Below are 26,377 nucleotides of genomic sequence, written 5' to 3' on the forward strand. Positions count from 1 at the left end.
ACTGTCAAATGGGTTTGGTGCAAGTTTACACAATTACATTGAAGATAGATCTGGAGTTGGAAAAATTACACCATTTGGAAAAGGCAAATTTCACAGCCAACATGCATGCATATACAAGTCCACATTGTGTAACCACAATAGTCTCTGAAAAAGCATGCAGATGTAATGCTGGGTGGGCTCTTAAGATTGGTTCATACACACAGCTTGTCATAAGCTAGAAATAGCTACCCAGACCTAGTCTTGCTCTGTATGATAGCAGATAGATCCAACCTATGAAGAAAACCCACCAATATGCTATGCAAACTCTAATAAGAGTGGCTGGCGAAACCCAGCCAGATGAGCAGGATATAAATATTATTATGTACAGAACATGAACATTGTCAAATGGCCATAGGGGTATTGGCAGGGGGGAGTCTCAGTGGATTGTTTCTACCTTTACCCCAACCTGTTGAGCCTGTGCATGTTTGCAGTATGCTCCCTCTTGAAAAACCTTTCAGTTAATTCATATTAATCTCTTTAGTCAACAAAGAAGATGCCTGGAATGGTTTCTTTTGGGGCTGGTCCAAAATACAGCTGCTGGGGCAAAGGACAAGATTGCACCCCTATTCCATGTGACTGAACAGTAATTGTATTATTTATACCCCACCCATCTGGATGGGTTTCCCCAGCCACTCTGGGCGGATTCCAGCACATATAAAAACAAAATGTCAAACATTTAAAACTTCCGGATACAGGGCTGCCTTCAGATATCTTCTAAAGTTGTGTAGTTCTTTATCTCCTTGACATCTGGTGGGGGAGGGGACGTTCCACAGGGAAGGCACCACTACCAAGAGGGCCCTCGTATCTGGACCTTTGTCCTGGCTGAACAATGGGGATGCTCCTTCAGGTATACTGGGCTGAGGTCAGCACCAACACTTTGAATTGTGCTCAGAAATGTACTGGGTGTTAAATGGTCCCAGCGGCTATTCCCAGTCACCAGTCTTGCAGCCACATTCTGGATTAATTGTTGTTTCCAAGTCATCTTCAAAGGTAGCCCTAAGCAAGAGATAACCAGAGCATGCACTGCTCTGGCAAGACAGTCTGCAGACAGGTAGGGTCTCAGCCTGTGTACCAGATGGAGCTGGTAGACAGCTGCCCTGGGCACAAAATTCACCTGCGCCTCAATGGACAACTGTGAGTCCAAAATGACTCCTAGGCTGCACACCTGGTCCTTCAGGGGCACAGTTACCCAATTCAAGACCAGGGAGTCTCCCACGCCTGCCTTCCCTCTGTCCTCCAAAAACTACTACTGCCTTGTCAGGATTCAGCCTCAATCCGTTAACCTCCATCCATCCTCCAACCAGCTCCAGACACACAGGACATTCACTGCCTTCACTAATTTCGATTTAAACGAGAGGGATAGCTTGGGTATCATATGTTTATTGGTGATTATCCAGCCCCCCACCCCACCCCAATGATCTCTCCCAGCAGCTTCATATAAAAAGCCTGGGGGAGAGAACAGAGCCCTGAGACACCCCACAAGTGCATGCCTAGGGGTCAGAACACTCATCTCCCAACACTGCTTTCTGGACACAGCCCAGAAGGCAGGATTGGAACCACTGCATAACGGTCCTCCCAATTCCTCTAGAGAGTCCAGATGGATACCACACTACCCAATGGTAGGACTGGTCCCACAAATGACTATGGAAGGAATGAGGGAGGCGTGGCAGGCTGGACCTCAGGCTGTTAAAGATCATAAGGCAGAAGCTTGCATAAACCTAACATGTTCTGAAAAGGGGTTGCTATGAGACAAGCTGCATGATAAAACGATCAGCATTTCCACCTGCAATAAGTGAGTGATGACAATACTTTGGAGGATTGTCTAAATCTGGGGTGAGGATCCTGGTGCCCTGCAGATGGTTCTGTATTCAACCCCACAACATCTCTGGCTGCCTGGGTCTGATGGGAGTTCAGCAACATCTAGAGACAGCGTGTTTCTCTCTCTACAGAGGCATCCCCTGCTCTCAGGTGGAAATGCCTCTTCTAAACAGGCATTCTTTCTCATCTTGCATGTTAGCAGGGACTGCTACCGGGGCGCAGCCACTCCGCACGTTTGCAAAAAGGAAAAGGGGAAAAAACGGGCCATCAGGCAACGGGAAAGCGAGGGATGAAACTGCCGCTGACCACAATATCGTTTTCCTCGCCTCCAAATTTCCTCCCACGATGGAGACACGAGGAAGAGGAGGAGGAGGACGATGTTTTTGCAAGCCAAGCAAAGAAAGGAAGGGAAGGAAAGGAAATTTCCTGTGCAAAACAGGAACTGGAGCTGGAGGCGGGGTGTACGCCTGGATTTGACCAACCCCCAATCCTCACCCAACTGGGGATCCAATAAATAAATTCCTGCAAACTTTACTTGCCTGGAAAAGCCCGAGGGGCAGAATGGGGCGGGCGGGAGTCGCCTTAGAGTTTTATCTACAGTTTATTTATTTACTGCCCCCCCGATGGTCCTCCTCCAAGCCGCCGCAATCCGGGTCGCCGGGACTTGGGTTGCATTTGCGCTCCTCCCTCCTCGTTCTCTCTTTTCATTATGAAAATAAATCCCACTTGATGCACCAATGAATAGCAGGAAGGCGGAGAAAGAGGCGGCGGCAGCAGCAGCCTCGCCATCAGCAGCTGTGCAGCGTCCGGTCTTGGGTAGGCTGGCGGTTCTGGGTCTGCTCCCTGCTGCAGCCAGACACGGTACTGGGGATGGTTTTGGGGGGGAGCGGGGAGCCAGCGGGTAGGGCAGGTGGGCTCCCGAGCAGCACTGCCCCGCCTCTTGGGATGGCAAGCTGGAAACATGAACCTGAGGCTCCGGGCATCCCAGGGAGGAAGCGTGCGCAGCGCCCCCCCCCCCGGTTCCCAACTCTGCATGGAGGGGGAGCAAGGAAGACGTTTCTTTCCCTCGATTCCCCCCTCGAGGAGCTGCTTGGTTGGGGGCGACGGGGTGCAGAGCTGGACCCTCCCCGTTCTTTGTGTTAGGTCCCAGAGGCCTCGCCTTCGGGTTTTGGGGGGGCCGCTGGGGGTAGTTTTCTGGTCTTGTGGAGTCCTGGGATTTGGTGGAGTCAGGAGGCGAGGGGTTGTTGGGTCAAAGGAGCAACAGCAAGGAGGAAAAACGAGAGAGATAAACGGGTGGTCTTAAAGGGGAATGGGTGGGTCCGAGCCAAACCCAGAGTTCATGAAAACAATATTTTAAAATAACAACTCATATATCTCACCCTTCTCTTGGGGAGCTTTGGGTGGTCTGGAGTGGTTTTACTAAAAGGGTTTGAATATGTTCCCTAAAAATTAGGAGTGGGAAATGTGTTGCCTGGGCCTTAAGGGAGCAAGGCAGCTGTGTCTCCAGTTACCCATTTTGTGTGTGTGGATGTGTCCTTTTATATATAGAATCATAGAATTGTAGAGCTGGAAGGAACCCAAAGATTCATCTAGTCTAACCTCCTGCAGAACATGTTTTAAAACCCTTTCCCCCCAGCCTGCGCAAACCTCACCTGATACATGAGGAGTTCAAATGTGGAATCGGCTCTTGACTATTTTGCCTTCCTACCTTGTTTGATTCTTGGCAGTCTAACTTCCTCTCTCTTTTTTTAAGTGTATTAAAATTGCATCTACCCATAGCACCAGCCTTTTCTAGGTGTGGTGTAGGGTTCAGGAGTGGTGCGGTGCCATGAGGAAGCCTGGAGTGTGAATGTGTGAATCTTAGAGTTGGAAGTGACCCGCAATATCATCCAGCAACACAGGAATCCTGGACTTCTTTGTGTTGGCTCATTGATCCAAGAGACCCAGTTTGCCCCTTCCAGGCTCTGGCTTTGCAACAAGACTCAGGTAGCGAAGTCCTGCGGAGAATGTATTAACTTATGGTCTGTGTGTGTGGTTTGGGAGCTGCACGGTCAGGGGAAAAACAATGCTGTCTAGGGTTGTAAAGACTGCGGAGAGAATAATTAGGTGCACTCTTCCCACCTTAGATCAAATCTATGCTTCCAGGTGTCATAAGAAAGTTGCAGAGATAGCACAAGATAGTGATCTCTTTCAGCTTCTGCCTTCTGGAAGAAGGTACAGGGTTATAAAGACTAGGACTAGCCGCCTGAGAAACAGTTTCTACCCAAATGCGATTTTGGTTTTAAATGCAGTATAAGGAGTCTCTATGGGAGTATATTGCATTCATAGCTGTCAACTTTCAGATTTGAAAATAAGGGATCAGCAGCCTCACCTGTCCCGGAGACAGTCTACGGGATATCCAACAATCTGGGAGAGCAGCAGGAAGCAGCGGGAAACAATGCTGAAATAAGGGAATTTCCTGCAAAAAAAGGGAAGGTTGACAGCTATGATTGCATTTAAAAATGGGGTAACAGAGTTTTTAGGGGGCTAACCGGGTCAGGATAGCTGGAATAGCAGGTTTGTTGGTTTTTGAATGTCTTATGTAGATTTTTCAATTTCGTTGTTCTGTATGGGAGAATGACAATAAAGATTATCATATCGTATCGCATCGTCCTGATGGGAGCTGGAGAGAACCCATGCTCAGGGCAACCGATTCTCCACTCCTGTCCAACTGTCCAGGTCAGCAGCCTGTGTTAAAAGAGCTCTCGGGGTAAGGTAATCAGCGATCACTAGCCATGATGGCTCCGGGCTACTGAGGGTGGCATGACACCTCTGGATATCCCTTGCTGGGAGGCAAAGTGGGGCAGGGACTGCTGTGTTTGTCTCCTACCTGCAGGCTTCCCAGTGTTGGCCACTGTGAGAACAGGAGTCCGGATGCTGATGCTGATATTTAATGATAGCAACCATTGCTGACCACAGGGGGGGAGAGGCTCAGGCCCCCTCAGCCTCTCTATCTGGCCCTCAGGACAGTCTCCCTCACTTGCCCTTAAGAGCCCTGAACTAAGACAATGCCTCTTGTTTGCTTGCCTTGGTCATTTGACCTTTGCCTGGTTGGAAAATAGAAAAGTGAGAGTCACATCCCTTGCCCTGCAGAATCTTTTGCCTCTGCCCCCCCCCCACTGGCATGCGGCCCCCAGAAAGTTTCCCACAAGGCAGAGCAACCTGGAGAATCTCCCCCTCCCCCTGCTCTTCTTGCCTGCTCTTCCTCAAAGCTAGGTCCAAGGCGACTAACAACAAATGCAAAAGAGAACAATAAAAACAGCATAAGCAATATAACCTTACAAGAAAAGCAGTTGGCAGCACGATAAAGCAAAGCCACGAAGCCCCCTCATTATGGCCCTTGGGGACAATCCAGCAAAGACTCTTATCAGGACGAGATTCCCACCCCCACTCCCCAATTTCATCTGATCCTGCAGGGCTCCTCTGAAATATTTATTGCACGGGCGTTGAGCAAAGGTGCTGCTGTCTGATCTGGGCACATGATGGGGAAATAGTCAGCAAGTCGTCAAGAGCACAGTGCAACCTCAGCAGCCCTCCAGAAAGTTGAACTCACGGGGCCACTCTCTGTTCCTGTGAGGTTTGTGTTGGTTTGTGTTTGGGTGTCTTGAGGCTCAGACATAGAGCATGTTTCTCACTGCGCACTTTCAATGGCTCTTCTGGGCTCCTTTAGCAGGACGGGCAGGATATAAATGAGGTGGAGGAAAAGGAGAGCCTGAGAAGGACCCGGAAGGCCCAGCAGAAATCAAATGGGAGCAAACAAGGAAGCCCAAGGTGTTTCAGACCTTGTTCAGAGGAAAGCAGAGCCAACATTCTGATTGCCAGCCAGGCATCTACGGTATTCTAACTTGTTTGCCCAAAGTGACCAGTAAGGTAGCAAAAGGGGAGGAAGCCACCTTGGGCTGTGTCCAGTTGCCATTAAGGGTGGCACAGTGGGAAAGGCACAGAATCTGACCCACTCGCAGGAAACTCCATCATGCAAAACCCCAGTTGGAAGGCATGTCCGCTCCTGTTCTGTTCAATGGGGCTTACATAGGAAGACCCCTCTGGGCATCTTGGCCATGCGTAGGGCTGGCAAGATTTTTTTTTGCTGCTCCCAGTGACTTTACTTGGTTTGGTGTCATCCTACTCTCCTCCCCACCCAGCTACAAAATTAATTGCTAGGTAATTCATAACTACACAATGTTTGCTTATCAATATTTAATACACAAAATAATTTATAAATGCCTTCTTAAAGGTAAAGGGACCCCTGACCATTGGGTCCAGTCGTGACCGACTCTGGGGTTGCGGTGCTCATCTCGCTTTATTGGCCGAGGGAGCCAGGGTACAGCTTCCGGGTCATGTGGCCAGCATGACTAAGCCGCTTCTGGCGAACCAGAGCAGTGCACGGAAACGCCGTTTACCTTCCTGCCGGAGCGGTACCTATTTATCTACTTGCACTTTGACGTGCTTTCGAACTGCTAGGTTGGCAGGAGCAGGGATCGAGCAATGGGAGCTCACTCCGTCACGGGGATTCGAACTGCCGACCTTCTGAGCGGCAAGTCCTAGGCTCTGTGGTTTAACCCACAGCGCCACCCGTGTCCCTAAATGCCTTCTTAATTTGCTTTAAAATATTTCTCTTTTGGAAGTTTAAAAGCCGTAGAAGAGAAGTTCAGACAGCACAGTCAGGCCTTCTCTCTCTCTCTCTCTTTCTCATTTTTTGGACAATTAAATTGCAGCCCAAAGCCATTGTTGCTGCCATGCTGGCAAGAGATTTGCGGCTCAACGTCTACCCAAAGTGGAGGGGAGTGTGTGACCATTTTGTATGATGGTAGATCCCAACTCCCATCATTCTTATCTGGGGCCGATGGGAATTGGAGACTAACAGCACCTGAAGGGCCACAAGTTCCCCATCGTGTGTGTGTGTGTGTGTGTGTGTGTGTGTGTGTGTGTGTGATTTCAGCCTTAAATAGGGCTGAGGAACTTGTGTCTCTCCAGGTGCTATTAGACTCCAGCTCCCATCGCGGCTAAACACGGCATGTTGCTTACCTCCTTCGCTAAGTGAGGAAGAAAGCTTTCAAGGGCCCTTCAATGTTAATGAAAATCTCTCTGTGTTTAGAGGTAAACACAGCTGGATGCTTAAGGGGACGGTTGTGACATCTCTGTGATGCAATTTTGTTCCGTTTTAAATTTAGTGCAGTTGATGTTAGAGGTCACGGTTAAGGTGTGGTACCTGTCATCATGACGGTAACTCATGTCCTGGGTGGTGACATTCAGACTGAGGTGTGCTTGGTCTTGTTATTCGGCTCACTGGTAAATATGGGTGTGAGTCAAACATAAATAAATCACTATGTAGCAAATTACATGGAAATGCCAAGTCAGAGAAGTGTAAAGGGGATCAAACCGGTTTTTTGCCTTCCTCGTAGCTTTTTTAATGACTCTTTCTACTAAGTTTATAAATATATTATAACATATTTCATGGAAATAACATTGTAACTGTAGTTCATAAATCATAAAACAATAGTAAGACAATTGTGTGGACAATGCCATATAAATTCCACTAGTAACCCACAATACAGAGGGGAAAGTATGGATGCAGCTTAGCTATATAATTATTATTAGGTTAAACTATAAAAAAGTATTGTCTTGACTTCTAAAGTAACCCTGAAAAGTAACCTTGAAAAGTCATTCAGTTTCTCCAATAAAATGGTATTCCAAATCTTTTTTAACCATTTTGAAATGGTTTGTTATCTGTAAAGCTTTCCATTATGTGGCAGTACAGATAAGATCAATACAGGGACCGGCCCTGCTGTTAGGTAGGGTGAGGCAGCTGCCTCAGGCAGCAGATTTGGCGGGACGGGAGAGGAAATGGAGGACAGAGCTGTGGGTGCTGTGTGGCCCACCGTCCCATTCTCCAAACTGCTTTGCTGCCTTTAGTTGCAGTAGAGGACACACTCCTGCCGTCAGCACCAAAGTAAGATTCAACGGCCTATCAGTTGTCATCTGTGCGCAGAACTGAGATGGCCAAATACCTTTTTCCTAGATGCCCGCCCTCTTAAAAAATAAAATTGCCAAGCGTGTAAACCTGAATGTGTGTAAGTTGTGAGTTACCTGTACTCTGGTGAGGTGCTAATTGGGGCAGCGCTTGGAGTTGTGTTGAGTAGCTCATCGTATCCTTTGTACAATGGCAGTAAAAAAAGAACAAAGGACTTTTCCAACGCTACTAGCCCTTTGAGATAGCATTTCACTTAAATGAAATCAAATGCTATCTCACAAGGCTAGCAAAGGCACATTTTATCAGAAAGTGTCTGAAGTCAGAAATGGCTGTGTGATGACCCCTGGAATTTGCATTCCGAGGGTTCCTTTTCTGCAAGCTCAGGACATTTGAGTGGAGAATCTTTAACCAGGCAAAATTCTTCCTTCGGGCTTTAATGAGAGATGGGTGGAGGGAGGTATTAATAGGGAAAGGAGTGTGTAGCTCTTCTGAGCAAAGGGTTCAAAACCTGCCTGCCAGGGTGTTTGTAGCAAAAAAATGGGACGGAACAGGAAAGCTGGCCGCTTAATAATAATAATAATAATAATAATAATTTATTTATACTACGCCCTCCCCAGCCAAGACCGGGCTCAGGGCGGCTAGCAACCAATAATAAAAACAAGTTGATTAAAATACAATTTAAAAGATTAAGATACAACATTAAAACAATTAAGGTGCAATCTCTTCATAGGAGGAGAAAGGAAAAAGAAAGAGGGGGAGAGAATCAAACTGATTCTAAGCCAAAGGCCAGGTGGAACATCTGTCTTACAGGCCCTGCGGAAAGAGATCAGATCCTGCAGGGCCCCGGTCTCATGAGGCAGAGCGTTCCACTAGGCTGGAGCCAGTGTTGAGAAGGCCCTGGCTCTGGTTGAGGCTAATCTAACTTCCTTAGGGCCCGGGACCTCTAGGGTGTTGCTATATATGGACCTTGAGGCTCTCCGTGGGGCATACCAGGAGAGCCGGTCCCGTAGGTACGAGGGTCCTAGGCCGTGAAGGGCTTTAAAGGTCAAAACCAGCACCTTAAATCTGACCCTGTACTCCACCAGGAGCCAGTGCAGCTGGTATAGCACTGGGTGAATATGCTCCCATGGCAGAGACCCTGTGAGAAGCCTCTGCATCACCAGTCCCAAAAGAATGCAGAGTGACTGTGCAAACTTAAATGTTTTGATGCAAATATAGAAATGAGGCCTGTCGTTTAAAGTGAATTGCATCTGTGCCATGGGGGAAGTCATGACTCGGTGACCTGTGTGTCCCCTAAGCTGACTGTGTGGAGGCTAACTGTGAATGAGCTGGTTCAAGGTGCCTTCTCTCTTCTTGGAGGGGGGTGTCTTTATTCCCCCCCCCCAATCTAACATGGAATGGAAAGTCCTTCAAATCTTCTTCTTCTTTGGCGATCCCTCGTAGCCGAGTAAGATTGTCTTCCATAAACACGGTTTTAACAGTGAGTCCGTAAGTGACTGCGGAGGCCAGTTCTGGATCCACACGTCCTTCCACAGTGGGGACATTAGTTTCCGGGCGGGAGTTGATCATGGTGTGGATTTGCCAAGCGTACCTTCCTCTTAGCACGTTTCTCCCTTGCGTCCTGAGTTCGAGTGTCTTCAAAGCCCATGATACCTTTGGTAAAGGCTGCTCTCCAATTGGAACGCTCACAGGCCAGTGTTCCCCAGTTGTCAGTGTTTATACTACTTTTTTTTTTTAGATTTGCCTTGAGACAGTCTTTAAACCTCTTTTGTTGACCACCAGCATTACGCTTTCCATTTTTAAGTTTGGAATAGAGTAGAGGAATAGAGGGCTGTCGACGAGAGCCAGTGTGGTGTAGTGGTTAAGAGTGGTAGATTCGTAATCTGGTGAACCGGGTTTGCGTCTCCGCTCCTCCACATGCAGCTGCTGGGTGACCTTGGGCTAGTCACACTTCTCTGAAGTCTCTCTGCCCCACTCACCTCACAGTGTGTTTGTTGTGGGGGAGGAAGGGAAAGGAGATTGTTAGCTGCTTTGAGACTCCTTAGGGTAGTGATAAAGCGGAATATCAAATCCAAACTATTCTTCTTCTTCCTGGGATTTGTTTCCAAACCTGAGGAGATCAGTGGCTGCTATGAGCCAGCAGCTTTCTGGGCAGCTGCCCCCATCATGCCATCCACCCATCACAAGGGCATGATTCTGGGCAGCGGGACCTAGGGAAATGAGCAGGGCTGGCGCATGACAGCAAGCCCCCAGTGTCAAGTTACTCTTTGGGTTCGGTATCACCACCCGCCATGATTTTGCAGGGGGGTCTGTCCCTTTTGGGAGGCGGGTAGCACTGTGGGTTAAAGCACAGAGCCTAGGACTTGCCGATCAGAAGGTCGGCGGTTCAAATCCCCGTGACAGGGTGAGCTCCCGTTGCTCGGTCCCTGCTCCTGCCAACCTAGCAGTTCGGAAGCAGGTCAAAGTGCAAGTAGATAAATAGGTACCGCTCTGGCAGGAAGGTAAATGGCGTTTCCATGCGCTGCTCTGGTTCGCCAGAAGCGGTTTAGTCATGTTGGCCACATGCCCCAGAAGCTGTACGCTGGCTGCCTCGGCCAATAAAGCAAGATGAGCGCTGCAACCCCAGAGTCATCCATGACTGGACCTAATGGTTGGGGGTCCCTTTACCTTTTACTGTCCCTTTTGGGATTTCTAGCTTTCTGGGCTCAGTGCCCTCTCCAACGTATAGAGTGATAGCGGCACCTGGCATGCCCTTCTATCCTTCCTATAGAGCAGTGCTTCCCAAACTTGGCTCTCCAGCTGCTTTTGGACTACAATTCCCATCATCCCTGACCCTGCTAGCTAGGGATGATGGGAGTTGTAGTTCAGAAACAGCCAAGTTTGGGAACACTGCTACAGAGCTTATAGCCAGAGATACCTATGCCCCACTGGTTCTCTCTGTTCCACCAGGTTTCTGTGATGCTCACTGTATCAGGGCAGGTTGTGTGTAGAGAGTCTCTTCCTTTAAATTCCTGGGAGTTTACCTTAGTGAAGACCTCACTTGGAAAAACAATATAACTCAGGTGGTTAGGAAGGCCCCAACAGAGACTCCATTTCCTCAGGGTCTTGCGAAAGAACAATTTTAAACAACAATTGATGACCTCCTTTTACTGGTCCACAACAGAAAGTGTCCTCTCCTATTGTATCACGTTGTGGTACGTTGGCTTGAACAGCCACGGACAGGCAGTCTTTACAGAGGGTGGTGAACACAGCACATGATATCATGGGCTGTTCCCTGAGCCTGCTAGATGACATCGCAAGGGATCGTTGCCTTAGGACAGCGAGAAAAATTCTCAGGGACGATTCACGCCCCGGCCATCACCTCTTTAATCTTCCACCCTCGGGCAGGAGATATAGAAGTATAATCAGTCGTACTAACAGGCTAAAAAACAGTTTCTATCCGTGGGCTGTTAGGCTGCTGAACGGAAAATAATGTAGTGCAACTGACTTTTGGGGTTGGTGTGTTGTGCGACAAGCACACAGAGTGCAATGAGATTGAGTGTTGGGGGGGAGACTTGGTTAATTTTATTGTACACAGGTTGTACATTGACAATAAAAGTATTATTATTATTATTATTATTATTATTATTATTATTATATCAATGTTGTCCTCTAAGACCTGGCACCCCAGTTGTCCCATCTTGGCTTGGAGGCTTATAAACCCTTGGATAAAGTCTGCCTCTTAAATTTGGCCTCTCTGAATTGCTCTCCAAATTGGATTTCCCTTTAAGGTGGCACAGTATTCTTCTTTTTGCCATTGTTTCTAGATGCCTCCCAAACCTATGACAGTTGAAGAGCGCTCCATTCTCTGCCAGTGCCTGGAGCGGGGAATCCTTTGTTCTTAAGGGTCAGTTTGCTCTAACCACTGCGCTACAGTAGCTAAGAACAAAGCACTCGGGTTTGGGCCAGCTGACAGCCCTGGAACTCAGCCCTTTAGAATAATAATAATATATTATTTGTACCCCGCCCATCTGGCTGGGTTTCCCCAGCCACTCTGGGTGGCTTCCAACAAGAAGAACTTCAGTAGTAGAGAATCCACCGGAAAAACAATCTCTCAAAGGACCTGTTGATGGCATTTTACCATTGTACTGTGGAGAGTGTATTAATTTACGGTCTGTGTGTGTGGTTTGGGAGCTGCACGGTCAGGGGAAAAACAATGCTGTCCAGGGTTGTAAAGACTGCGGAGAGAATAATTGGGTGCACTCCTTGGATCAAATCTATGCTTCCAGGTGCCATAAGAAGGCTGCAGAGATAGTGCAGGATAGTGCGCACCCCGGAGATGATCTCTTTCAGCTTCTGCCTTCTGGAAGAAGGTACAGGGTTATAAAGACCAGGACTAGCCGCCTGAAAAACAGTTTCTATCAAAATGCGATTTTGGTTTTAAACGCAGTACAGTGGTACCTCGGGTTACATACGCTTCAGGTTACATACGCTTCAGATTACAGACTCCGCTAACCCAGAAATAGTACCTCGGGTTAAGAACTTTGCTTCAGGATGAGAACAGAAATTGTGCTCTGGTGGCAACGGGAGGCCCCATTAGCTAAAGCGGTGCTTTTAAGGTTAAGGACAGTTTCAGGTTAAGTACAGACCTCCGGAACGAATTAAGTACTTAACCTGAGGTACCACTGTATAAGGAGTCTCTATAGGAGTATATTGTATTTTAAAATGGGGTTTCTGAGTTTTTAGGGGGTTTTGAATGTCTTCTGTAGATTTTTCAATTTCATTGTTCTGTATGGGACAATGACAATAAAGATATTGTATTGTATTGTAGTACAAAGCGGGGGGGGGGGGAGCTGCTTTCCTTTCCCTCCCAACCCCAAAGTACCCACCCACCTGAGACCCAAGCTGCTCTAGGTGGCTTCTGTTGTGGGTCTTTCCCTGTTTCCAACCCATTGATAGTGAGCAGGCAAGCAGGCGTCTTGCAAAGTGTGTCCTGACCCCTCACTTTGGGGCCTGCCTGAAAGCCCCACCCCCCATGGCGCTTATTTTATGAAATGCTTCTACAGTGGTACCTCGGGTTACATACACTTCAGGTTACATACGCTTCAGGTTACAGACTCTACTAACCCAGAAATAGTACCTCAGGTTAAGAACTTTGCTTCAGGATAAGAACAGAAATCGTGCTCCGGCAGCGCGGCAGCAGCAGGAGGCCCCATTAGCTAAAGTGGTGCTTCAAGTTAAGAACAGTTTCAGGTTAAGAACGGACCTCCGGAACGAATTAGGTACTTAACCCGAGGTACCACTGTATGTGGGTCTGCACGAGGGGCTGCATCCATTGTTGGCCTTCCTCAAAACAGATCCATTGAAATGAATGAACTTTGGTAACAAGGGTCCATTAATTCCAGTGAGTCCATTCTGAACAAAAATCGGTTGGCTGCGATCCTTGGTGGGCACAAAGACTTTTGTGGTGGCATTTTTTCAAAAATAAAAATAAAATTGGGTTGTGTTTAATGTGGACGTAGTTCTTCAAGAGGTTTTAAAACCTCATTTAAAAAAATAATAATTCATTTTTTTCATTTTTAAAACCGTATTTTTCGCTCTATAAGACACACCAGACGATAAGACACACCTAGTTTTTGGAGGAGGAAAACAAGAAAAAAATATTCTGAATCTCAGAAGCCAGAACTACAAGAGGGATCGCTGCACAGTGAAAGCAGCGATCCCTCTTGCTGTTCTGGCTTCTGGGATAGCTGCACAGCCTGCATTCAATCCATAAGACGCACACACATTTCCCCTTACTTTTTAGGAGGGAAAAAGTGAGTCTTATAGAGCAAAAAATATGGTAAATTAATTTTTTGAACAAGGACAAGCACAGCTCCTCATAGAATACTCTGCAGTTTTATTTTTTATTTTTTGCAAAGTAACCTTGAAGCGTACCCAAGAACAGACCACCGGATTTTCTGGCAACTTGCTTTGCTTCTTCTAAAATATCTTTGAGGGAAAACCCCAAAACAGGATGGGGTGCGTGGTTGGCTTCTGTTTACTGTCTGGTTACCTCCTCTAAGCAGTTGATAGTTCAGTCGCTCATCCTGCCTGATAGACCTCCCTGCCAAAGTTGCTCTGTTCGAAGCTAAACCTGTTTTTGAGTGTTTCAGAATTGGTTTGCAAGCGACCTTGACTGTGTGTCACAGAAAGGCACCTTGAGTTAGTTGGTTCACTTCTAAGTAGTATCAACAGGTGCTAGATTTGGCTAAACTGCAGCCGACCCATTGCGCTCTGGGGCGGATTTGACAGGTATCGGACTCCCCACCATCCACCCCCATTCATTCACAAAATGTTCCCGTCCAGCTGTCTGACTTTCAGACAGTTCTGCATCAGATTCCACCCCCCACCCCCCGAATCACTCGGGACAAGTGGCTGTTAACTTGCTGAGATATGGCGATAGCTTGTGTACCCATAACAAACATGCTGAGAGGTTGTGGAGTGGGTTTTTAAATGACTGGATGTTGACTGTAACCAACATTAGTGCGCTTCTCGTTCTCTCTCTCCAACCCCCCAACCCATAGCGAGAGTTAGCTAGGCAGGAAGCAATGCGGGCGTCTTGCATCCGTCTGCATTGCAACAGTATACCTCTTATGCAAAATACCAAAGCAGGCAGGAAACTTTGCTTCGCTCGGCTGTCTCAGTGCTTTGCTGATACTTCCAATCCCCGGATTTTCCCTGTCTGCGGTTGTGTTTTCTCCCCACTGCTGCTAGTGAAAGCAGAGGCTGTGCATGGACCAAGAGAGAGGAGCAGACTAGAAGAGGTAAGAGCGAAGACATGCTAAGCTAAGTGGGGGATCAGGGATCTACGGTGGCTTTCTAGCTGGATGGAGGAAGTAGAGGGAGGAAAGTTTTCTTCCCTCCTGATGCTAGAAAATGTGGACGTCCAACAAAGCTCAGGGTTGGAAGTTTTGGTGGAACTCGCTGTCACAGGAGGCAGTGATGGCCACCAAGCTGGGTGGCTTTGAAAGAGGATTAGACAGTTCATGGAGGAGAGAGTTCTCCATGGCTGTGATCGATAGCTGCACTGGAGGAAGCAATGCTTCTGAATGCCACTCATTGGAAACTGCAGGAGGGGAGATTCCTGCCCTTGTGTCTGAGAATTTCCCACAGGAATCTGGTCGACCAGGTCAGAAGATGATGCTGGATTCAAGCGGCCACTAGCCTGATCCAGCAGGGCTGTTGTTGTGCCCGTTAATAATACAGTGGTACCTCATTTTTTGCTAGGGACGCGGGTGGCGCTGTGGGTTAAACCACAGAGCCTAGGACTTGCCGATCAGAAGGTCGGCGGTTCGAATCCCCGCGACGGGGTGAGCTCCCGTTGCTCGGTCCCTGCTCCTGCCACCCTAGCAGTTCGAAAGCACGTCAAAGTGCAAGTAGATAAATAGGTACTGCTCCAGCAGGAAGGTAAGCGGCGTTTCCGTTTGCTGCTCTGGTTCGCCAGAAGCGGATTAGTCATGCTGGCCACATGTAACCCGTCCATGCAGAATGTAGGCACCCTATATATAGAAATGAGCAAACCAGTGATATTGGAGGGAGCAGGCTAGCAGGCTGCTAGCCATTACTTACATCATAGGAGCCTACACAACACAAAACACTGTTGCTGTTTGTAGGTTTTATTTCATTTGTTTTTTATCTTATATTTTGGAAATGTACATCCAGGGGTTTTTTTCCCTTTAAATTTTTTTGGGGGCCCCAAGAGAGTGGGTCCCTAAGCTATAGCTTGTTTAGCTTCTACGTGAATCCGGCGCTGCTTGCAGTGGCCAACCAGATGGGAACCCAGATGGGAGCCCTCTCCATAGCTGTCAACTTTCAGATTTGGAAATACGGGATCAGCAGCCTCGAAAATAAGGGATCAGCAGCCTCACCTGTCCGAGGGACAGTCTACGGGATATCTAACAATCCCGGATAGCAGCGGGAAATGGCGCTGGAATAAGGGAATTTCCTGCCAAAAGAGAGAAGGTTGACAGCTATGCCCTATCCACCGAGTGGGTCTATAGGGAAGGAGGCAGTCTTTCAGCTAATTCAGGGCCAAGTCACTCGGGGCTGGAAACCAACTGGCAAGAAAAGCAGCTGCCTTGATACAAAGGCCATTTTTGTTCTTGGGGATCCCCAGCCCAGTAATCTGGCTGCTGCATTTAGAAGCAGCTGAAGTTTCTGAGTCATCTTCAGAGCATGTCACAAGGACCCAGACTGGAAGTTATCAGAGCACAGAGTACTGCGGCCAAGGCATCGATGCCCAGTTTTAGCCGATGAACCAGGCAGCTCCTTGTCACCTGAGCCCTCCGGGCGCAGTGACGGATCCCATGAATGCTCTGTGGTGGTTTTATGAACAAAAGTATATCCAGAGAAGCAGAACTTCTGGAGCACAGGACCCAGGAGGTGGAACATGATGTCCTCCAGATGTTATTGGCCTACACCTTCCATCCTCCTTGTCTATTTCCCATGACACCTGGAGCGGAAGGAAGTTTCAATCCAGCAACATCTGGAGGACCGCAGGTTTCCTGTCCACCTAGACCAGCCTCCTACTTCCATAAGTGCCCGGTTAGTTGCCTCCAGGAAGTCTACAAATAGCGCCTGAACCCCATCCTGTTCTTTGTCCCTGGTGCTTGATAGTCAACAACATTGTTTGGGGTAGTGAATTGTCCCTCAGAACCATCTATCTAAGGCTCTTGGCTCCATTCTAACCAGTCAGGTGAGAGTGATTCAACAAGGAAGGCGAGATGATCCTGGGTTGATCTTGCTTATCTAGCCAGTGTGAACATTAGCAAACCATGTAAGCTGTTAGAAGAAGTCCAGGATGTGATCAGTGGGGCACATTCTGAGTTGGTCTGCAAAGTTGTTTGCTGCCTCTTAAATCGATGCTTTACGATGCAGCACAATGCTGTCTCTGCCTGCTCAGAAGTAAATCCTGTTGGATTTGGTGGGGCAGACTTCACGGGACGTGAGGCTAGGACTTTGGCTTGCACTGCTGCAATGTGCTCTACGTGGGGCGACCTTTGAAGGTGACCGGATACTACAATTAATCCAGAATGCGGCAGCTAGACTGGTGACTGGGAGCGGCCGCCGAGACCATATAACACTGGTCTTGAAAGACCTACACTGGCTCCCAGTACGTTTCCGAGCACATTTCAAAGTGTTGGTGCTGACCTTTAAAGCCCTAAACGGCCTCGGCCCAGTATACCTGAAGGAGCGTCTCCACCTCCATCATTCTGCCCGGACACTGAGGTCCAGCGCTTAGTGTCTTCTGGAGGTTCTCTCGCTGCGAAAAGCCAAGTTACAGGGAACCAGGCAGAGGGCCTTCTCGGTAGTGGCACCTGCCCTGTGGAACGCCCTCCCACCAGATGTCAAAGAGAAAAATAACTACCTGACATTTAGAAGACATCTGAAGGCAGCCCTGTTTAGGGAAGCTTTTAATGTTTAATAGGTTGTTGTAATTTAGTGTTTTGTTGGAAGCCGCCCAGAGTGGCTGGGGGGACCCAGCCAGATGAGCGGGGTATAAATAATAAATTATTATTATTATTATTATTATTATTATTATTATTATTATTAGGCCTTAGCCTTTGGCACTGCAGCCTTTGAGGCGGTGCAGGAGGAATTCTTCATTCCCCCTGTGATGCGCCACCGAGAGCATGGCATGGTTTTTAAGTGGAGGCCTTTTCCAGATTGCGACACTGTGGCCCTCTGACAGCCGGCCTTGTGTCATAGCAAAGAGCCTCAGCTGGGGAAAGTCCCTGGTTTCCTTTGTCTCGAATGCAAAGTCACAAGCCTTTGCCCTGAAATGAAAATGAAGTCACAGGAAACGTAGGAGTGGGAGAGCAAAGCGTCTCTTTTGCCTTCAGAAGGCACCAGGCGCGACCCCTGAAGTCCGTCAGGGTTGCCATTATGAAGCTAAATGGATCCATGCTCTGGCTTGGTATCAAGATCTGTCAACTGCTGTTACCCAGGCACGGTATCCGGTTTCTGGGGAGAGGATTGGTGTGCCCAAGTCCTGGTTGTGGACTTTGTGGCAGCATCTTGTTGGCTGCTTTGGCAAGCCAGATACTGGATTAGAAGATGGCCCTTTGGTCGGATCCAGCAGCCTGACTATTCTGATATTCTTATGCCCGCATGCTCCCATTTGCTTGCCTTGAAACCTTATTCCTTTGTCTCCTCACCCTTCCACTACCACCCACCCTGCCTCCCACCAAAAATGAAGATTGTTCCTCTTGGACAGGGGCTTTTGAGGTTTTATTTTTTTGGTTGGTTGGTTTCTATTTATAAAGCAGCAAGTGGTGGTTGGTTGGTTGAAAATTTATATACTACTTGATAGTAAGAAAACCTCTAAGCAGTTTACAAAATTACACCCCCCCAAGTGGTTTAACACAATCACTCTTTCCAAGGCACTTTGAGAATTGCAGCTCAGACAGAGGAATTGGGGTCTCCTAACAACTCTCAGCACCCTGTAGTTCCCAGGATTTGGGGCAGGGGGGTGACTGTTTAAAGTGGTATCATAGGGCTTTAAATGTATGGTGCTGATGGGACCAGGAAGCTACTTTCTACCAAGTTGGGCTATTACGCCAAACCGCTGCTCTGTCCCAGCTCCTGCCAACCTAGCAATTCGAAAGCACACCAGTGCAAGTAGATAAACAGGTACTGCTGTGGCAGGAAGGTAAACGGCATTTCCATGCGCTCTGGCAGCACTCATCACGGTGTCCCATTGCGCCAGAAGCGGTTTAGTCCTGCTGGCCACATGACCCAGAAAGCTGTCTGTGAACAAATGGTGGCTCCCTCGGCCTGAAAGCGAGATGAGCGCCGCAACCCCATAGTTGCCTTTGACTGGACTTAACCGTCCAGGGGTCCTTTTCCTTTACCTTACCCCAATGCTCTTCCCAGTCTCTATCAGTGAGGCTCTTGAGGCCTCTTTCAACCTTTCTCCCAGCCCTGGTACCCAAGATCCTTTTAAATGGAGGTGCCAGGAATGAGACTTTCTCCAAGGTGCTCTACTCTTGAGCCCATGCCCCCTTCCTCTGATTTCTTTTATCCCATCAGCCATTGCAGCCTTAAAGGCTAGAAACTTCTTTTACAGGGGAGGGGAATTCTTAGGATGCCGGATGTTGCCCTTGTGTGGTGGAATAGCAAAAGACACGCATGATAAACAACTGTGCACAGGGCAGGTAACAAAACATAGGGCATTGGGTTGGTCCCAGGAACACCCCTGCTTAAGAGAGCCAGTGTGGTGTAGTGGTTAAGAGCGGTCGTCTCGTAATCTGGTGAACCGGGTTCGATTCCCCGCTCCTCCACATGCAGCTGCTGGGTGACCTTGGGCCAGTCACACTTCTTTGAAGTCTCTCAGCCCCACTCACCTCACAGAGTGTTTGTTGTGGGGGAGGAAGGGAAAGGAGAATGTTAGCCGCTTGGAGACTCCTGAAGGGGAGTGATAAAGCGGGATATCAAATCCAAACTCTTCTTCTTCTTCTTAACCAAACAGTGGTTCTGAATCTACCTCTTCAACCATGAGGCCTAGGAACTTGCTGGTTGTTTCTAAATGCAGCTTGCTCCAAGGGTGATTCAGATATTTCCAAACTCTGAATGGGGAAGTAGGTATCATCCCCCCACACACAATCCAGACATTTTAAAAAAAAATTAGTCTTTTACTGTGAGATCACGTGGTTTCTTCTTCTTCTTATCCTTTTGTATTGTCATTCCTTAGAGGAAGTTCAGCTGTCGTGTTCTCAGGCAGTGATGCTCTCAAGCTTTCCCTCCACAGTGTGTTTCTACAGGGTGATGCCCATTTGAGCTGCCACCATGTCTATGTACCTGAAGCATTTCACCGTGGTGGGGGATGATCCTGCTCAGTGGAACAATGACTACAGGAAATGGGAGGAAGAGGAGATGGAGGAGGAAGCCAAGACCCCTGAGACTGCCGTCAAAATTGACTCTTCCCCCAGGACCCCCACCTTCCGGGAGGTGATGAAGAAGTTGTTCCAGTCACACAAATTTCAGGTACGTGGCAGGTACCTGCTCTTATGTGAATGGAAACACTGGTGGCCAAGAGACCTCAGTGTTGTATGGAGTGCCAGCTTTGAAGGGAAAGGAGACAGAGGCCTCTAGGGTTAAATTGGTGACCATGAATAACCAGCCATTGCCACCAGCAGGAGCAATTGAACTCCCAGTCAACTTGGGGTCTCCAAATACTTTGTGTGCTTTCCCTGTAATCACAGGTTTTTTTACTGCAGTTGTTTTTGGGGTGTCTTTTCCTCAAAGGCACTACAAGCATGTTTGGAGCAGCAATGAAACACACTTTTTCCACATCATGTTTTCTAATCACCTTCTTAAAGGATGACACTGGACTTCAAAGTTTAAAATTTGACTCATAATTATAATTTTAAAAGCAATTACTTTTATGACACATGTTTTGCAAATACGTGAAATTCAAAGCACATTCTTTCCTCCTTATGTTGAACTAGTGTGGCCAATCGCTTTGTCCCAGATGGTCAGGGAGATGCTTCCCTCCATGCAAAGCCTACAGTTGCATCGTATTTGTCATGTCCTTCGGGAGAGTGTCAGGGAGGAGTCTGTAGAAAGTGCTGGCCTGCAGGCCTAGTGGGTTGCCCCTTTACAAGCCACAGACTTTACGCTAAGAGAGTAGAGTTTGGGAAAGGAGAACTTGAGGAAGAGACTTGGGTGGTCAGTTGCAAGGCTGGAGATCATGCGGTTAGAAAAAGAGGGCTGGAATTGGGTAGTTAGAAAGATGGTTGTTAGATTGATAGTTCTTAGACAGCTATTAGAAAGATAGCCGAGAGTTGTTTGATCCAGTGTTTTGTCTGGATCTTGTGATCCCCATCCTAGATTCTTGTTCATTCAATCCCTGTGGCCTCATCAGTCACACTCACTTCACCTCCTTTTACAAGACTTTGTGTGTAAAAATCAGTGGATCCTGTCAGTTCCCTGCTGGTAACCTATGAGACCAAAATCTTTGTACAGTGGTACCTCAGGTTACATACGCTTTAGGTTACATACGCTTCAGGTTACAGACTCCGCTAACCCAGAAATAGTGCTTCAGGTTAAGAACTTTGCTTCAGGATAAGAACAGAAATCGTGCTCCGGCAGCACAGCAGCAGCAGGAGGCCCCATTAGCTAAAGTGGTGCTTCAGGTTAAGAACAGTTTCAGGTTAAGTACGGACCTCCGGAACGAATTAAGTACTTAACCTGAGGTACCACTGTATTTTTGTCAAGAGTTCACCCATGAGGGTATGAGACCTACAAGCAAGGGAGGACTTGCAAACTTGGAAAAAACCAAGTTTAGAGGCAGAATTCACTGACTCAGCACAACAATGTTGTGGGGTCCGGCTTCCCTGGGGTGTGAAGTCAATCAATTGAAAGAAATACACAAGTCTTCTCCTCAAGGTCTAAAACAGCAAGGAAGGCCGCGTTGTCAAAGAGACCATCTCCAGCTGAATCGTCATCTGCACCAGCTTCAAACAGAACCGCAAGACAAAACACAAAGCTCCTGAACTGGAATCTGTGCCTAATCTGTTAGAAAGAGGGCAAGGAGCACATCTTCAAGATAACTTAAGAGGTTTTGTTGTGAATGACAAGACATTGCATGCAGCACATGCTCATGGAATATTGACTATCTAGCTGCTAACAGAAAGCACCGTACAAACTGTTTGAAAGCATTTTACTAGCAGACGCAAAAAACCCAGGAACAGGCTGTGACTTCGGATGTTGCCATGGAGCAGCTGGTAGAATAAATTCCACAGCATTTCGACAGTGCTGATATCCTGCAGCCCAAAGATGGGTGTGGGCAGCTTGTATTGCTAGTAGAATGCTCATCTACAATTATCCCTAGGTCGTAAATCAACATATAAAGAAAAAATCCAGTTGCAATAGCATAGCAATATATGTGACAGGGCCAAGGAAAAATTAATTTGCAACTGTGCAACTTACTGTTCCAGCTAAGTTTATAGTCCAAACTCTAAAACTTGATGATCTTGCTAGAGTTTCCCCAGCCACTCTGGGCAGCTCCCAATCAAGTGTTAAAAACAATACAGCATTAAATATTAAAAACTTCCCTAAACAGGGCTGCCTTCAGATGTCTTTTAAAGATAGGATAGTTGCTTACCGTATTTTTCGCCCTATAAGACGCACTTTTTCCCCTCCAAAAATGAAGGGGAAATGTGTGTGCGTCCTATGGGGCGAATGCAGGCTTTCGCTGACCCCTCTCGCTCTCCAGACTTCAGGAGAGCCCCACCGCCAGACCCACAAGCTCGGGGGACAGCGGGGAGGCGCAGCGCACCTTTCCTGCTGTCCCCCAACTTGGTTAGAAGGCTGGCGAGGGGGAGAAGCCTGCTCCTCCCTGTCGCCAGCCCCGCAAACTGGGGAGACAGCGGGAGGCGCCTTTCCCGCTGTCCCCCGACTTGGTTAGAAGGGTGGCGGAGGGCTTCCCCCTCCTCCAGCCCCGCAAGCTCCCAGAGCCATGCCAAAGCTGCACGCAGCTTCGGCATCGCTCTGGGTCCTGTTCTGGGGGCCCCGCGCCTGGGGGAGGGGGAAATAATTTTTTTTCCTTTATTCCCCCCCCCCCCAAATCTAGGTGCATCCTGTGGGCCGGTGCGTCCTATAGGGTGAAAAATACAGTATTTCCTTCACATCTGAAGGGAGGGCGTTCCACAGACCAGGTGCTGCTACCAAAAAGGCCCTCTGTCTGGTTCCCTGTAGCCTCACTTCTCGCAATGAGGGAACCGCCACAAGGCCCTCGGCGCTGGACCTCAGTGTCCGGGCTAAATGATGGGGGTGGAGACGCTCCTTCAGGTATACTGGACCGAGGCCGTTTAGGGCTTTAAAGGTCAACACCAACACTTTGAATTGTGCTTGGAAATGTACTGGGAGCCAATGCAGATCTCTCAGGATACCACCACAGTTATCTCTGCTCAAGAAAAGAAAACAGGAAACATAAGGGGCCCAGCACAACAAGCCAGCCTGAGGCGTCAGCGATTGAGCAAAGTCGGTCGCCTCGTGGTGTAAGCAGCGTGCGCTGGGTAGGCCTCTCCACAGCCCTATGCCAATTCCAGACGTTCAGGAAGGCGGCACGAAGCTGCCTGCAGAAGAGCCCGCTACAGCGCTCCGACTGATGGGCAGGTTCTTCCCCGAACTCCAACTCTTGGGCCCCGGACTCTCGGCCTGGCTCCACACCCCTGGCGCCTATGGTTAAGACGGCCCTGAAAATAGCAAAGGTTGGACAGAGTTTAATTGGCATCTCTCAAATGATGAGGCAGGTGTAACATCTGCAGATTTCATGCCTGTCCTCAGTGCTCCAGCTCAACACCCTCAAAGATGCTGGCCATAGCTGTCAACTTACAGATTTGAAAATAAGGGACCAGCAGCCTCGAAAATAAGGGATCAGCAGCCAAAATAAGGGATTTTAGTCAACCAGCAGCCAAATGAAGCTTCAAGTGGTGGTTTCCATAGCGCAGCAACCCAGCAAAGGGGATGCAGCAAGGAAAACCACTGTCACCTCTCCGCTGGGAAGCGCTGAGCAAAGGCGAGTCCCCAGGCAGCGCGGCCGATTCGATTGGCACAATGCATGCAAGCTCCACCCCCCAGTCGTTCTTCGACTCCTTATTGGCTGAGCAACACAGCCAAGCAACACAGTTGGAGCCTCCCTCCTCCCTGGCTAGCAGGGAGGGAGGGAGAGGAGCTGCTTCCTTTGAAACCCTGGAAATTTAAGGGACATCATCAATAAGGGACAGCAGTGGGACATGGTGCTGGGATAAGGGACTGTCCCACTAAATAAGGGACGCTTGACAGCTATGATGCTGGCCTGTTCTGAAAGGCTGAGCCAGCAGCATACTTTGGCCAAGATCTTTTCTGCAAACTTGATGCAGCTGAAATGGACAATGGACAATCTGTATAAAAATCCATTAGAGGTCCTGCACATTGAATGGAACCTTGCATGTTACTGGAAAGCAAATGGATGGAGCCAGTTTAGGAAAAGCATAGATGGAAGGGGAGCCAGGCAGCCATGGAAATACAGGAAGTGCCTAGTAATTTAGCTTAGTATTGTTATCAGCAGCACTTCAGGGTTTCAGACAGGACTGTTCCCCAACCTTTCCTGGAAATGCTAAGGCTTGAGACTGGGACCTTCTGCGTGCAAAGCATGTGATCTCCCACTGAGTATCTTCCCATCAAATCTGTCCTTAAATTGTGCAGTATTCGCCCACTTGGCAGGCCCATTTTGCAGTTTTCTTATTCTTACTTCATGTTATGTAATGGTACCTTAACATACCTGACTCATTTGTAAACCAGAAGTGAAATGGTGTGTACACACACAACTTTAATCTCCGGCAAATAAATTGATCACGTTATGGAAATTCCACATAAGGAAAATCAAGTCCTTTCAAATGTCAGGCTTTGAGTCTCTATAAAATGCGTGGTACTATAGTAAAAAACAACAACAAACCACACAGTTTTAAAATAAAGTGATTTTAAAAATGTAAAGTACACCACCATCCTGGTGAAGGTGGGTAGAAAATGTGATGTGGAAAAAAACCTGATTGTACACAATAGCCCAAAATGTGAAAATCCAGGGCTATTTTCCAACTAATGTACAAACTAATTTTGGTCAACGTTGAATTTTTGATTTAGTATACTTTTTGTAATTTCACAAACTCTCCCCTCAACCTAATTTCCTCTTCACCTTCCTCAGTTCTGGGAAAGTCGTTTAGTCTAGGAAGACAGGGAACAGATCTAGATGCACCTTCTCTGCTTCTCTGGGTGGCAGCGAGGTGGGCAGGCTCCTCTGGGTGCCCCAGCAGAGCTCCTTGCCCTGGGCATAAGGGACTGGGGGTCACTGGTACAGCTCCTTGCCAATGGCACAAGGAAGCCTAGGTATCTATCGGAATGAATGCGGTTCCTCAAACCAAATCTGAGATGTGTTATCCCCAGAGCCATCTTTCCTATTGGGCTTACTGGTGCGTTGCGCCAGGGTGCCAGCCTCTCAGAGGTGCCCCAGCGAGTGGAGGAGCTGTGCGGCTTTGCCAGCGGCCTCCCCTTTCCCTGCACACCCGCCAGCTGTGCCCCGTCAACCACATGGCTGGCGGGCGTGCAGCTTCCTTCCCAAGCCTCCGTGGGAGGAGAGCAACTGTGGGAAATTGGGGGACGGGGACGCCGGAGGGATCTTTGAACCACGGCACCAGATATCCTTAAGACGGCCCTGGTTATCCCAAATGGAGAACAGTATCATTAAACTTGCATCCCAGCTCTAAGCAATTCCATGTGGGTTTAAAGAGGAATCCTCATTGGAGTCTCTCAACTTTCCTTCCAGGTGCACTAGGCCATGGGTAGGCAACCTAAGGCCCGGGGGCCGGATCTGGCCCAATCACCTTCTAAATCCGGCCTGCAGACAATCCGGGAATCAGCGTGTTTTTACTTGCGTAGAATGTGTCCTTTTATGTAAAATGCATCTCTGGGTTATTTGTGGGGCATAGGAATGCGTTCATATTTTTTTCCAAAATATAGTCCGGCCCCCCACAAGGCCTGAGGGACAGTGGACCGGCCCCCTGCTGAAAAAGTTTGCTGACCCCTGGACTAGGCTGAAAGACAGTGAGCTGCCCAAGGCCAAGTCATTCTCTAGGTCTCCTTGGTGCAGAGCCTAATGGTCTACACGACCACACGTGAGCCGCAGCTTTTGCCTCATTCTCCTCATCCCTGCTGCCACCTTTCTTCCATGGCTGATGAACACCAAGCCTCGACTTTGCAATCTTCTGCTTGGCTTCAAAGGTTTGCATATTTATTCTGGTCTTGGTTCTTCCTCTCCCAGATCTTAGTTGTCTGCCTGGTTATTTTGGACGCCATACTGGTCCTCGGGGAACTGCTTTTGGACTTGAAAATCATCCACCCTGACAAACACGAGATTGCACCCAAGGTAAGGGCAATAGGGGAGGAATCTGCAAATAAATCATGGTTCATGTAGACAGTGTGTTGCAATTCTGTGAGGTGTAGAATCCAGCTTCCTCAGAACCGTAACTTCTCATTTTTAAAATAAGCCAGTTGCTAGACCTGTAGAGATGCATATACCGTATTTTTCGCTCTATAAGACGCACCAGACCACAAGATGCACCTAGTTTTTGGAGGAGGAAAACAAGAAAAAAAATATTCTGAATCTCAGAAGCCAGAACAGCAAGAGGGATCGCTGCACAGTGAAAGCAGCAATCACTCTTGCTGTTCTGGCTTCTGGGATAGCTGCGCAGCCTGCATTCGCTCCATAAGATGCACACACATTTCCCCTTACTTTTTAGGTGGGAAAAAGTGAGTCTTATAGAGCAAAAAATACGGTATATACTTGAAGAGATTTATGTAGTGCCCTTTCTCTGTGAAGCAAATATGGGAAGGTGTGTATATACGTGTGACCCACCCATCTCATAGTTTGCTACAGAATATTTTTCTTTGATTGCGTTGTGGTGTTTGGTGTCCTAACATTCACATTTTTTCAAATTTACTAAGAAGGAA

General features: G+C 48.1%; 1 protein-coding gene and 1 long non-coding RNA gene across 3 annotated transcripts in view; one reads left to right on the forward strand and one right to left on the reverse strand.

Annotated features, from left to right (window-relative positions):
- Positions 1 to 2,633: 2,633 nt before the first annotated feature.
- HVCN1 (hydrogen voltage gated channel 1) overlaps positions 2,634 to 26,377 on the forward strand; it is a 28,235-nt gene continuing 4,491 nt past the window's right edge. The window contains exons 1-3 of one of the 2 annotated variants that reach the window (XM_081203260.1): positions 2,634 to 2,718; positions 19,638 to 19,873; positions 25,689 to 25,793. In XM_081203260.1, the coding sequence (XP_081059386.1) occupies positions 19,676 to 19,873; positions 25,689 to 25,793 (303 nt within the window). In that variant the 5' untranslated portion in view covers positions 2,634 to 2,718; positions 19,638 to 19,675. Of the gene's footprint in view, positions 2,719 to 19,592; positions 19,874 to 25,688; positions 25,794 to 26,377 lie in introns of those variants that run through there. The other variant, XM_081203261.1, reaches the window with a different exon arrangement.
- LOC308592091 overlaps positions 15,459 to 26,377 on the reverse strand; it is a 302,880-nt gene continuing 291,961 nt past the window's right edge. Inside the window, exon 3 of the long non-coding RNA XR_014010368.1 lies at positions 15,459 to 16,885. This is a non-coding gene — a long non-coding RNA (uncharacterized lncRNA). The remainder of the gene's footprint in view (positions 16,886 to 26,377) is intronic.

This window comes from Podarcis bocagei, assembly GCF_964188305.1.
Source record: "Podarcis bocagei genome assembly, chromosome: 7".
Lineage (NCBI taxonomy): Eukaryota > Metazoa > Chordata > Lepidosauria > Squamata > Lacertidae > Podarcis > Podarcis bocagei.